The 13,887-nt window shown below is 36.1% G+C and overlaps 1 protein-coding gene across 1 annotated transcript; it reads right to left on the bottom strand.

The window, feature by feature from the left end:
- Positions 1 to 10,016: 10,016 nt before the first annotated feature.
- On the bottom strand, positions 10,017 to 12,740 carry LOC133320638 (uncharacterized protein K02A2.6-like). Its single transcript, XM_061529273.1, has one exon. The coding sequence runs from the start codon at positions 12,738 to 12,740 to the stop codon at positions 10,017 to 10,019; it is 2,724 nt and encodes a 907-aa protein (XP_061385257.1).
- Positions 12,741 to 13,887: the final 1,147 nt, after the last annotated feature.

Here is a 13,887-nt window from a genome sequence, read left to right as displayed (position 1 = left end):
GTGTGGCCCCGGAGAGGTGATAATATTTTTGAAAGAAATTTAGCCAGTTTATAAGTGGGTGAGTCAATCTGGCTTACTATTGGGCGTAATGGAACATCTTGTTTATGGATTTTAGGTAACCCATACAATTTTGGAGGTTTTGCACACGATGGTACGAGTGATTTGATATCTAGATTGAGTTTTGAACTGTATTTATTTATTTATTAGAAATTTTGTTTCTGTTAAAACTTTAGTTGTCGGGTCTTTGTTAACTTTTTTATAAATAGAGTTATCCGAAAGAATTTCGATTATTTTATTATCATAATCACTCGTATCCATTATTACGGTCGCGTTCCCTTTATCTGCACGGAGGACAGTCAGGTCTTCATTGTTGCGAAGTTGTTTGAGTGCAACCGATTCTTGACGAGAGATATTTTGTCGAGGCAATTTGCTCCGGCGCAGAACATACGAAACATCCTGCCGGATTGCTTCAGACTCTTCTTTCGTGACATGATTTTTATGAAGACATTCCTCAACGTTACAGATAATGTCTTCGAACGGTACCTTCGTCTTGAGGTACTCCAACCGGAGTATTCTGTTTGCGATTTCCAGTCCGTACTGGTTCACATAATGAGATCTAAGATTTTCGCGAGTATTCATTTAAATGAAACTAGTGTTATTCGGATTTACTAGCTCTCGTCAAGAATCGGTTGCACTCAAACAACTTCGCAACAATGAAGACCTGACTGTCCTCCGTGCAGATAAAGGGAACGCGACCGTAATAATGGATACGAGTGATTATGATAATAAAATAATCGAAATTCTTTCGGATAACTCTATTTATAAAAAAGTTAACAAAGACCCGACAACTAAAGTTTTAACAGAAACAAAATTTCTAATAAATAAATAAATACAGTTCAAAACTCAATCTAGATATCAAATCACTCGTACCATCGTGTGCAAAACCTCCAAAATTGTATGGGTTACCTAAAATCCATAAACAAGATGTTCCATTACGCCCAATAGTAAGCCAGATTGACTCACCCACTTATAAACTGGCTAAATTTCTTTCAAAAATATTATCACCTCTCCGGGGCCACACAAAGTCATTTGTTAAGGATTCCTACCAGTTTGTCAAAGATTTAAAACACCTAAAATTGAGCGACAATGACAGTATGGTCAGTTTCGATGTACAGTCATTATTCACTAGTATACCTGTTCTTGACTGCATTGAGATTGTAAGAGGTAAGTTAAAGGATAACAATATGCCTATAGAATATGCAGAGCTATTAAAGCATTGCCTAACATCTGGCTACCTCATGTGGAAGGATGAATTCTACATACAAGTAGATGGAGTTGCAATGGGTTCACCGGTTTCCCCCGTTGTCGCTGACATATTCATGGAGGACTTCGAGGTGCGAGCCCTTTGCTCTCCTCCTATAAGACCTTTAATTTATAAACGGTATGTAGATGACACCTTCACAATATTAAATAAAAATAAAACATCTGCTTTTCTGAACCATCTCAATTCTATCAATAGTAAGATTCAGTGTACTATAGAATTGGAGGCAAATAATTCTTTAGCTTTCCTTGATATACTTGTTGTTAGGAATCCTGACAATACTTTGGGACATACTGTTTATAGGAAACCCACACATACGGACAGGTACCTCAATGGTTACTCACACCACCACCCTATCCAGTTAGCTACCGTTGGCAAATCTTTGTTACAGAGAGCCCAACATCTTTGTGATGCTGACCACCTAGAGGCCGAGCTGCAGCATGTAAAACATGCTCTCACTATCAACAACCTGCCCGTGCCTCGCCAGCATCGCAAGAAGCACCTGAAGCCACCCACAGTTGAACGACAACCTGCGATACTACCATATGTGAAGGGAGTTACTGACAGAATAGGCAACATCTTGAAGAAGGTTTCCATTAAAACTATTTACAAACCACATAAGAAAGTGAGCCAATTCTTGAGACCAATCAAGAGTAACATTCCTTTGCAACAAGCGGGTGTATACAAACTCGATTGTGACTGTGGCTTGTCATACATTGGACAGACGAAGAGGAGCATCGGTACTAGGGTTAAAGAACACATCTCAGACATCAAAAACAGGCGCGCGTCGAAGTCAGCAGTGTGTGAACACACAATGGACAAACCAGGCCACTACATTCGGTTTGATAAACCTCAAATCCTCGCTCGGGAAGACAAGTATATACCGAGATTAATTCGCGAGGCTATTGAAATTAAAAAACATCCCAATTTCAATAGAGAAGATGGCTGGAATCTTTCAAACACCTGGGACCCCGTTCTTAAAAATATAAAATCCCATGTCCGTAACCACACCGCAGGACCTCAAGACACCGTGAGCGCATTCTGCCGGCATCCAGAGCGGTACGCCAGAAAATTAAGAAATCGATGGCGGTAGATGATAAATAACAAGGACCAACTGACAGACATTCACACCTCGTCTGCCCGTGATCACGGTTGCTGCAAAGTAACCGAAACGTCGGGATTATGTAGTTTTTAAATAATAAAATCCGCGTAGTAAATCCGAATAACACTAGTTTCATTTAAATCCTTTGTCTAACCCTTTTAGAGACCATTTTGGGCCAACACGCGGTGTTATTGTGCGGCCCAGATCAGACGCAGAAGTAGATACGTCGAAACGTATGTATCTGTGGTCTGAAAAGGTTTCGACACCCTCCGCCACTTGCCAGTCCGTAATGCGCCGCGCAAGACTCGCACTGGCGAGAGTTAGGTCTATGATAGACTCTCCGTGCTGGCGAACGCAGGTGCTGACAGCACCTCGATTGGCGGCCTGGACCCTACTCCGACATACGTGTATTTGAAAAACATTGATTAATTATAATCTAAATCAATTAATATTATATTAATTAATTAAATATTTTATTATTTATTTTCTGATTAGAAAACATGTATATGAATGATTTCATTTTCATCTCGTCTATCAATTGATCATGGTTGCAAAGGAACCAACCAGAACTTCGAAGATTGGTCACGTTTGTTTCATAGTACGGGAACCATGACATCATAAGTCTGAAGGAGTAGTACAATATTTTTCAAGATTGCTGTGAAAAGTAAAACTTTATTGACCTTACTACAGTTACGTATAAATACATAGTAGGGGCTCACGTTTTTGATAGCGTTGCATACTAGGAGAACAAACTTAAGTATTCTGATTTGTATACAATACTGATACGACCACCCACTGCTCTTAGTTTTCAAGATATGTATGTAAGGCAGACTTTTAAGATTGAAAAAAAAAATTTTTTTTACATTAGCTTTCAGTAAGTCAGTAAGGAAACTTCACTTGTCTGTCTCGATGTTTTAGGCTAAATTAGTCTCGTGTATTTCACATACAGGAGACAGGAATTCATAATAGTCAAGTGCAATCTATGACGAGTTACTGAGAACAGTGTATTAGACATAGGTATGCACATGCATACGTAATAAGTTGCAATAAATACGCGACGTTAACAATTACACATTTTCAAACCCCATATAAACAAATAAAATAGAAACAATAAAATATTCTCTTGTTTTTTATGTTCCTATATTAAATTGAAAATGAACAGAAGCTCCAAACTTAATTACAATCCTAACAGTCTTCTTTCTGTTTAGTTGAAAGTTATGTGTATGTTTTGATCAATTCACTTTAATTTTTTATTTTTTATTTCTTTTTCTTTTTATCATACAATTTTTTTTTTATGTAAAAGTGGTTTTTTGTTGATTTATTTTTGGAGTAAAAACTTCTTTTTCTTTTCTTTCTTTATTCATGAGAATACCTGGTACTTCATATTATGAAATATATGTGACCTCTACAAGTTCTTACTTAAAGTATAAAAAAACATCACGAAGAACTTGTAGAGGTCACACGGATTTCATAAAATGAAGTTCCAGGTATTCTCATGAATAGCAGCATATGCTAAAGCAATATGCTACGATCTGCTATGAGGATGCTACCAAAACAAACAGAGCTTTGAAAACACGATAAGTATAACATATGTACATATAAGTATTTTTAGAGCTTTAGTAGTGGAAAAAATCATAAAATGATGATCAAACTGACACCAAGCTTGACACAATTGCCCTTTATGCAATCTGATTTTAGATATCTTGGTTTGATTTAATTTTGAATACGGGAATTCCTGTCTTCATGATAGCCGACACTAAAATATATTTTCGCGTTAGTTCGTGCATGCATGTTTGCCACAAGAAGGAATAACGCCAGTCGCGATTATCTCATTGGATGGGAAACAGGGAAATAGAAGTCTTCATCACATATTTCGTAGCAAAGCGCATTTATAAGAACTACACAGTTTTATGTTCTCCTGATAAGATGTTTTGAGTTACGTAATAGTCTACCAGAAAGAAGAACATAAATTAAGAGATTATAGTTTAGAAAAATGTTAAATCTAATCACATATCCCTTTGAAATGCATATTTGTATATTTATTCCACTTCTCTTATTTTGGTAGTATCCTCGTAGCAAATTGTATCGTAGTATTCTGTGGCTTTATGAACACCTGGTACTTCATATTACGAAATAAACGTGACTTGAAACTACGTTTCACATTTTGTTTTTAAATTTTAACTTGTTTTAAAAAGAACGTGCATCATCCAGCAAAAAGTAAATATGGATAAAGAAAGACAGGTGGTTTTATAAAGATAAAAAACCGAATCTTATTTAGGTGTTAAATATTTTCATACTTTATGTATGATTAAAAAAATTACAAATTAACAAATTTATCAACGTCGGACAAGTTTTGAGTTATATTTGGAAGGAGTAGTTTTTAAGCCGTGAATATTAATTGAGTGAAAGAATTTGGATTGAAGACTCGAAATACAATGCAAAATATAAATGATTAAATAGTTGATTTTATTTTGAAATTATTTTATTACAAAATTTTCTGCTACTGACATCATTAACTTGTTTGAAATGACTTTCAGAAACCAAAAACGCTTTCAAAACCATATCAAAATTTTACTAGATTAAATTATTTGAATTTATTTTTTTTTTCTTTACAACATGGGGCCAATTACTCAATAAAGTAACTATAGAGTCTATACTAGGAAAAGCATTAAGTCGCTCTCGTGGCGTCACGACGCTGTCATGGCAATCTCGAAGCCAATATTCACGTTTAGTTCATAATAAGACGTGTTTATCAGATCCATTTCGGAGATCTACAAAAATTTGCGAATACAACCTATAGCTAGTATTTTGAGACTGTTTAATATTTAGGAATTTAGTACAATATTTAGTATTACAATATATTATAATATTAATTATTATTTATTTATTACATTTATGTGCAATATGAACTAAAACACCTCCAGACATTCTGTGTTAACTGATACCGCGATGTAGAAACGTGACTTGTTTTACGATTACTTTAACAGACTACCTTTAGTAAGGAGCACCATGTAGTTTTATAAAGGTAAAGTACTATGGTATCAATTGATACGAGGTTGCTTCGAAATCTAAGAATTCATAAGAATATGTACTCGTACAACTTCAATGTACACTTCATATCATTAAAATTTACACATTGTCAAACTCCTTAAACCGAAATAAAAGAAATAATAGAATATCCTTGTTCTGTTTATGTTCCGATAGTAAATTCAGTGGGAACTCAGAGTCACCAGACAGAATAACTATTGAAACAAGCTTCTTTCTGCTTTAGTTGAAAGTAATCTGTGTATGTATATTTCAAACAATTCACTTTTTCTAGGTATAACCCTTTTGATTTATTTTTATTATTTATCATTCATATACATGTTTTGTTATATATAAAAGTATATTTATAGTTTTTAAAATTTTAAAAATATATATTTTTTCTTTGTTTTATTCGTTTCATAAGAAAAAAAAACTACGAAGAAACAAACTTTATTTCATAAAATGAAGTTCTAGGTATTCATAATCTTAAGGCACAATGCTACGAGAGTGGTACGAGAATACTACGAAAACAAAGAGAACATATATATAAGTATATTCACATATGTATTTTTCCAGTTGTGAAGAAATATAAAATTATGACCACACTGAAACCACCACGCTTGGTACAATTGCCCTTTATGCCATGTGATATCGCTTTTAAGAAGCTTTTCATGCGATTGCTTCAACGTATAAATGAATATAATTTTGTTGAAATAAAACAACCCCTATTCCCGCCACCGATTTCTAATACCACAAGTAATTCGAAACTTATAATAGCTGCAAATTGACAAGACTGCATATCCTTTTAGTTGTCATTTGTTGGATTAAGATCTACTTAGAAAACTTTGTTAAACAATATTATAGTGTGAAAGAATATTTAGTAAGTCTTTAAAGATTTAAAACGATCATTTTATTTATAGAAAGGAGCCAATGTGAAGTCTCGTGGTAAACAGAATTTTGGAGTTTGTCATTCGGTATTATTCACCCTTTTTTTGAGTTAATTATACGGGAATACGGGAATTCCTTTTCTTCATGATACTTGAGACAATTTTTTTTTCGCAAGCCCTCATTTAAATGCAATGTCTGTGAGCAGATGATTTTCAAGGAGATAATATTTTCTCATTAATTTATTATTTATTTAATATGGAAGTTGAGACGAAATTTGCCTTCTATTATGAAATAATCAAATATTCCACAGTATTATTTTAAAAAAAGTAAGTAGTTTAAATTGATAAAATAAAGTTACTCACAAAATTTCAAAACGGTTTATTTAACGCTTTAAACCAACTCCCCAGTCACCAAGTAAAGAAGTAACTAATTATATAAGGTGGCAACCGGAGGTTCCAGGAAAACTACGAAACTTACTTATATGTATATTATAATAAAAATTACATATTAAAACTTATAACCTATACCTAAGACTACATGATTGCCCCGATGTTAGGATAGCAATCCCACTCCATAGTTTGTTTGGTATCAGGAATCTTCTGGTTCACACGGCTTGGTGTTCGTTCCGCGGAGTCAGCGGCGTTACTTGTTATATGATATCTTATCCATACAACGATGTTGCCCCGGCGATGTTCATTTATTTTATAATATGTAGCGCGTACGTAACAAACTTCACGTAGTTTGTTTTGCAAACGAAACAAGCAAGCAAACAAACAAACAAACAAACAAACAAGCCACAGTCAGTCACGTTTATCTCAGCGGATGGGAAACCAGGAAATCATAAGACACGAGTATTTCGTAGCAAAAGCACACTATAGAACTAACTACACAGTTTTATGTTCTCCTGGTAAGATGTTTCGAGTTAGGTAACAGAACGTAACAGTCACGTTGTTCATAACACTGTCAACCAGGAGAACATAAATTGAGAGGCAATGGTTCAGAAAACTTTCTTTGAATTTTTTGTTTCTTTTTCTCGAAAATTTGAATTTTCTTGTTTGAATTTATTTTTTTATGAAATTACTATGCAATGGAGTATTTATTAAGTTTTATAACAAATACGATGTTAGACTGATACATAGTACAAGTAGAGATAATTGTAAATATTTGTTTTTTTTTCTTTTAATTATGACCTCAATCTTCAAGGCAGACATTCCATAGCAGTGAGAGTCAGGTGATTGTGACTAGCGTATCGCTGTGAATCACTACATTTTAAAAGCAATAGGATGAAAAATCGATAAAGCCAGTCAGCACAAGCTCACAGAAACATAATAATGACCGACCCACAAACATAAGTTTAATGTGTAATAAATACATATGAATGAAAAGTTTCACTTTTATCTTCCCGTGAAACATCATCGGCTTGGTTTTATGTTCTCCTGGTAAGATGTTAGTGAGTTAGTTAGTGAGTTGTGGCGGTGTTATGAAATCAATCAATAAATCAAAATCAGCTTTGTGAAGGAGATCCATCGACTTTTCTTTTCTAGATTGATTAATTATTTTTATTGAGAATCATCTCTGCATTAAACAGACAGTTTGAAAATTACATTGAAATTTTTCTGGATTAATTCTTTTTGTAGAAAGTATGGTCCGATTGGTCATTTTTGTATAAAATTCCTTTATGATCAAGGTTTACAAAATAAAAAAAAATACCTTGAGAATATAAAAAAATTGCTCGTCGTGAATCGTCTATGAATGTAAATGCAAGATATTATTAGGTACTCACGTTTATTTTAGTAATAAGGGCACTAGTAAAGTCACTAAAGGAAAAGAGTACTACTACGCTTCCAATATTTTGTAGAGATATTATGTATAATTAAAATATAAGTATATATGTATGTAAATGTGTACGTATTTATAATTTATATTTATAATCAGGCTTTTTTAGACAAAGCTGAAAAAATTCTCTCGGTGCTTTGGAATTCTGAGACTCTGAGATGACTCTAAATTAATTTTAAGAATTTATGATCTCTTATCCTTTTTTTCTACAAAACTTGAAATCTTTCAAGGTATAAGATAAAGGAGTGCCTCTGTGGGGTCGATCGTCTAAATAACCTACCCTAATCTACAATCATGTAATAAAGTTATGAAATACATATTATATATATGCTTCTTATGTTAGCTTATTAAAAGTTTCTTTTGTTTTTTATGTTTTTAAAAAAAATCATTTTGCTAAAAAAAATGCAACCCTTAAAATTACCCAAAAAATTAAACAACGGGCAAACATAAGCATGAGATTAAAGCGGAGAAAGATCACCTTGATCGTTTTATATACCCTGACCTTATAACCTTGTATTACAGATGAACATTAATTCAGGAATCATGTTTTGTATGCAATACTGAACGACGATCGTCCACTGCTCTACGAACTTGAAAATAATGCAAATTATTTTATGAAAGCAAAATTCACTTCCATAATGCAAGATTTCAGGAACACGCAAAAGAAACTTATATATCACAAGAAAAAAATTATATTCATAAGAATAACGGGAAAAAATGAATAAATAAATAAGCTCTTATTAATGTAAATTAGGCCATGACACACGAACACACACAAACAAATAAATATCAATATATATTGATATGAAATATTTAAAACACACGTCCGTCCCAATATGTTCATATAGCACAAATTTCACTCTCAATTCATAGTGAAACATCACCTTCATAGATTTATGTTTCCCTGGTACGATGTTATGAGTTGCGGTACGAGACCAATAAAAAAAAATTTACTTTCGAAGCGGGCATTTCTTTTTCTATAAATGATAAGGCACTAAGTTCGTACAGCCACTTTCGTCTCTCTACTTCGAAATATACACTTAATCAATTTTGACTAAAATTTACTGAAAAAAAAAACATATATAACGGCGTAGTTCTTATTATTCAAAAAACTAATAATTGTGGGTAGTTGAAATAATCAGGTGTTAGCCGCATAACCACCTGCGTAGCCACCTGTGTAAGTGTAGTCACAACAATGTTGGTCTACAATTAAGAATAAAGTCATTGATGACGTCAGTTATGCTGGCGTCACTCTTTTTAAAAACCACGGCCTGGACCGTACTTCGACATATATGTATTTTCTGATTCCACAAATAATTAATCTGGAAGTGAACATATATATAAAGGAGATAAAACAGTAAAATTAAATGTATGGTAATTAAAAAAAAAAAAACTAACAAGTGTAAAAATGTATATAAACCAAACTTATATCTGTTAAATCTAAGATTAAAATGAAACACAACTGGTAGTTAAGACGTCTGTCGCCCGACTGGCGCGCGACCGACGCCGTTCGTTTATTGAAAGAATGAATGTATTTCAGCTTCCTACATCACACCTCCACCACAAATTAACACATAGGTAATTAAGAACTTACTTAAATAATTTCTTACAACTAAAGGCTACCCCTCGGAACATTTAATCTCTTATCCTCGCTGGTGAACTGGTATAACCAATGCAATTCTTGCTTAGACTTGATGCACTATTCATATAACAAGATATAATAACTTATTATGTAACTACATACCTTATAGATAATATAATAGCTTAATATACTTAACATAGACATGTTGTTGACGTAAGGATCTTAAAATTTAATAATTAAATCTTTTTATTTTATTTACAACATTAGTCAGGTTCGAAACCATATCTTAAAACTGGTCTTTGTGTGCGCTTAGGACGCAGCTGGAGTTGCTGTGACTGTGGTGTACGAGCGTTACTGGATTCAGAACTATTGTTTGAATTGACTGTAGCTGGGCTACAGGACTGTTTAGTTCCTGATACTACTGGTATACTAGAATCTGTAGTACTCTCATCCACCACCGCACACCCCCGCACCACGGCCTCCTCATCCCCGCCCGCGATCGTTGCCGACACGGCACTGCGTTTAGAGGGGACATTAGAACCTGTGCCGCTTGACAACGACCATCGTGTACGTCGTCGCACCTGATCAATATGCCGTTTTTGAAATTGCCCGTTACCGTTATCTACAATCAACCTCCTGGAACCTTCCTTATCGATTATTGTACCTTTTACCCACTTTTCGTTACCACCATATCTTCTAAACCAAACTGTATCACCTGGAGAAAATTCTCGCTCCACTCCACCTGCATTTTTGACCTGCTTATCTTGAACCGTAAGCACCTTTTGTTTCAAGCCCACATCGTTTCGTATTAAATCCAATCGTGTCCGCAATTTACGTTTTTGAAGTAAAATTGCTGGTGTTTCCCCAGTAGTACTATGAATAGTGTTCCTATACATTAATAGAAATGTTTGCAAGGCGGTGTCCACATCAACTTTATCCCTAAAAGCCTTCTTAATAGCTCGTTTACACTGTTTAACGGCATTTTCGGCGGCACCGTTTGATGCTGGGTGATAGACCGGTGAATAGCTTTGAGTGATCCCATTATTCACTAGAAAACTATTAAATTCACTACTGCTAAATGGCGGCCCTTGATCAGAAACGACTTCCATCGGTAAGCCAAACCTTGCAAAAGTCGTACGAAGTACCTTTATGACGGACGTCGCATTCGTCGATTTCATTTCAAATATCTCTAACCATTTAGATGTCGAGTCTACCATAACCATAAATGTTAAACCTCGTATTGGGCCGAGAAAATCAATATGTAAGCGCGACCAGGGCTGTAGGTGGTAAGGCCAAGGCGTCGGCGACGCTCGCGGCGGCGCATCGGCTTCTTGCGCGCAGGTGTCGCATGCGCGGCACTGCCCCTCCACGTCCTGATCGATGCCCGGCCACCACACATAACTACGAGCCCAAGACTTAGTCTTAATGATGCCCATGTGACTGCTGTGTAGTTGTTTTAAAACCAGCTTTCTCAACGATTCGGGAATCACCATTCTGTATCCCCACATAAGACAGCCCCCTTCAATATACAGCTCATTTTTCCTAATAAAAAATGGTTTTAACTTCTCATCACTGCACGTCAAAGGCCACCCAGATTCTACATAATATTTAATTCTACTAAGAATTGGATCCTTACTCAACATTTTTCTTACTTCACTGTTAGTTACCGGCAAAAATGTTTCCACAAAATTACTATATGTTATTTCCGTGCCCGGGTTTGACTTATTGGTACATATCGTAAGTCGGGATAAAGCGTCGGCACAATTTTTACTCGACGCCACATACTCAATAGTATAATTATAACCTGACAGAAGTACTGCCCATCTCTGTAAGCGGGACGCTGCCATAATAGGGATGCCCACCTTATCACCTAATATATGTGTCAAAGGTTTGTGATCCGTTCTCAAAACAAACTTTCTACCATATAAGTATTGATGAAACTTCCGTATGGCGAAGACAATCGCTAAGGCTTCCTTGTCAATCTGCGAGTAGTGTCGTTCAGCATCGGTGAGCGAGCGCGAAGCGTACGCCACGGGCCGCTCCCCGGCCGTCGTCTCGTGCGCCAGCACGGCGCCCACGCCCACGCTGCTGGCGTCTGCCGTCACGACCAGCGGCAGCTCCGTCGAGTAATGCGCCAGCACTTCGGCGCTCGTTAACCGTTCCTTTACTTTACCAAAAACATCCTGACATTCCCTGCTCCAGACAAATTTTTCGCCTGATTTTAATAATCTATAAAGCGGTGCTAACAAGGTACTTATATTTTTTATAAACTTGGAATAGTACATAACCATACCTATGAAGGATCTCAATTCTGAAACATTCGAAGGTGCCCTTGTATCGAGTATGGCCTTTACTTTGTTTGGACAAGTATGGACTCCTTTTTCGCTAATAATATGCCCCAGATAGTGTATTGATTTTGCAAAGAATTCACATTTCTCTTTTTTTACTCGTAATCCATATTTTTCCAAACGGTCGAACACCTTATGGAGGTTTTCCATGTGTTCCCGCTTAGTTTCTCCTGTTATAATAACATCATCCAGGAACACCCCCACCCGAGGCAAATCGGCGAAGAGCTCTTCTAAACGACGTTGGAATATTCCCGGACTAGACGCCAAACCGTAGACTAAACGGTTATACATGAACAAGCCTCTATGAGTGTTTATCACCGTGTATTTTTTTGAATCATCCAAAACGAATTGGGCGTAGGCCTGCGACAGATCTAATTTACTGAACCGCTGTCCTCCATGTAGTCGCACTAGCAAATCCTCAACCTTAGGCAACGGGTAACGGTCAATTTCCAGCACTTTATTTAGCGTAATCTTGTAGTCGGCACAAATCCTAATACTACCATCTTTCTTTACGATGGGCACAATCGGGGTCGCCCAGTCGGAGCGCTCGACGGGTGTGAGGATGCCGTCGCGCACGTGTTGCTGCAGCGCGCGCTCCACCGGCTCGCGCAGTGCGTACGCCAGCGGGCGCGCACGCATGAACACCGGCCGCGCGTCGGCTCGAACGTGTATGCCCACAGCCGGCCCCGAGAACCGACCCAGACCATCCGCGAACACATTACAATATCTGGAACTAAATGCACTAAAATTAAATTCTTCGTCAGTCGCTAACCTATTAACACAATCGTATTCTAAGTTAGGTAATTGTATACGTAATTCCGCGATCCATTGTCTCCCTAATAAAGCCGATTTACCATTACGAATGACGTACAATTCCAATATTTTATTTGTATTCTTATACAAGACAGTAGGTTTAATTACCCCTACCGGGTGTACTAATTCGCCCGTATAATATCTTAATGCCAAGTTACAACTTCTTATCGGTATTGTACTAAATTCTTTCTTATACAAATCATAACTTATACATGATATTGCACTACCCGTGTCACATTCCATCTGAATATTCTTATTCTGAATGACAATTGGAATCATTATTGGTGCACACTGACGTGCAAATAACCTATTAATATCAATAAAAATTACCTCTTCGCTTACGTCACTATCCTGACAGTTGTTTGCATCATCCCCCGCTCCCGCTGCCGCTAAGAAATGTTGTTCCATTAAGTTAGGGCACATGCGCCGTAAATGTCCCATACGATTACTGAAGAATGAATGTATTTTAGCTTCCTACATCACAATATCATGTGAAATATGAAAAAGGAAAAAAAAAGTTAATCACAAATCTTAATATAATTATTTTTAAGTATCGAGTTAAACTTACTGAGACTTCAATGACATCAATGAAGGTTTAAAATTACTCGATTCCGTTCTAAAGACGCTCACCGATGCTGGCTTTTCGGTGAATATTCGAAAGTGTACATTTTTAACTCCAGAAGTTGAATATCTTGGTAGAATCATTGGCAATGGTCAGGTAAGGCCAAGCGAGAATAAAATAAAAGCGTTGGTTCAATCACCACAGCCACAGAACGTCAAACAGCTTAGACAATTTTTAGGCTTAGCGGGCTATTTCCGTCGATATATATGTGGTTACTCTTATAAAACAGCCTGCATTGCTGCACTAACTCGCAAGAATGCTAAATTTAATTGGGGAATTCAACAAGAAAAAGCAAGGCAGGAAATAATTAAAATTTTAACGAGTGAACCGATTTTAAAAATTTTCGATCCG

Source organism: Danaus plexippus, unplaced genomic scaffold (assembly GCF_018135715.1).
Source record: "Danaus plexippus unplaced genomic scaffold, MEX_DaPlex mxdp_42, whole genome shotgun sequence".
In the NCBI taxonomy this organism is placed as follows: domain Eukaryota; kingdom Metazoa; phylum Arthropoda; class Insecta; order Lepidoptera; family Nymphalidae; genus Danaus; species Danaus plexippus.
This window is presented reverse-complemented; position numbering and strand designations above follow the sequence as displayed.

Bases quoted from the DNA above. Each gene is read 5' to 3' on its own strand.
- LOC133320638 (XM_061529273.1), bottom strand. From the start codon at position 12,740: ATGCGTGCGCGCCCGCTGGCGTACGCACTGCGCGAGCCGGTGGAGCGC.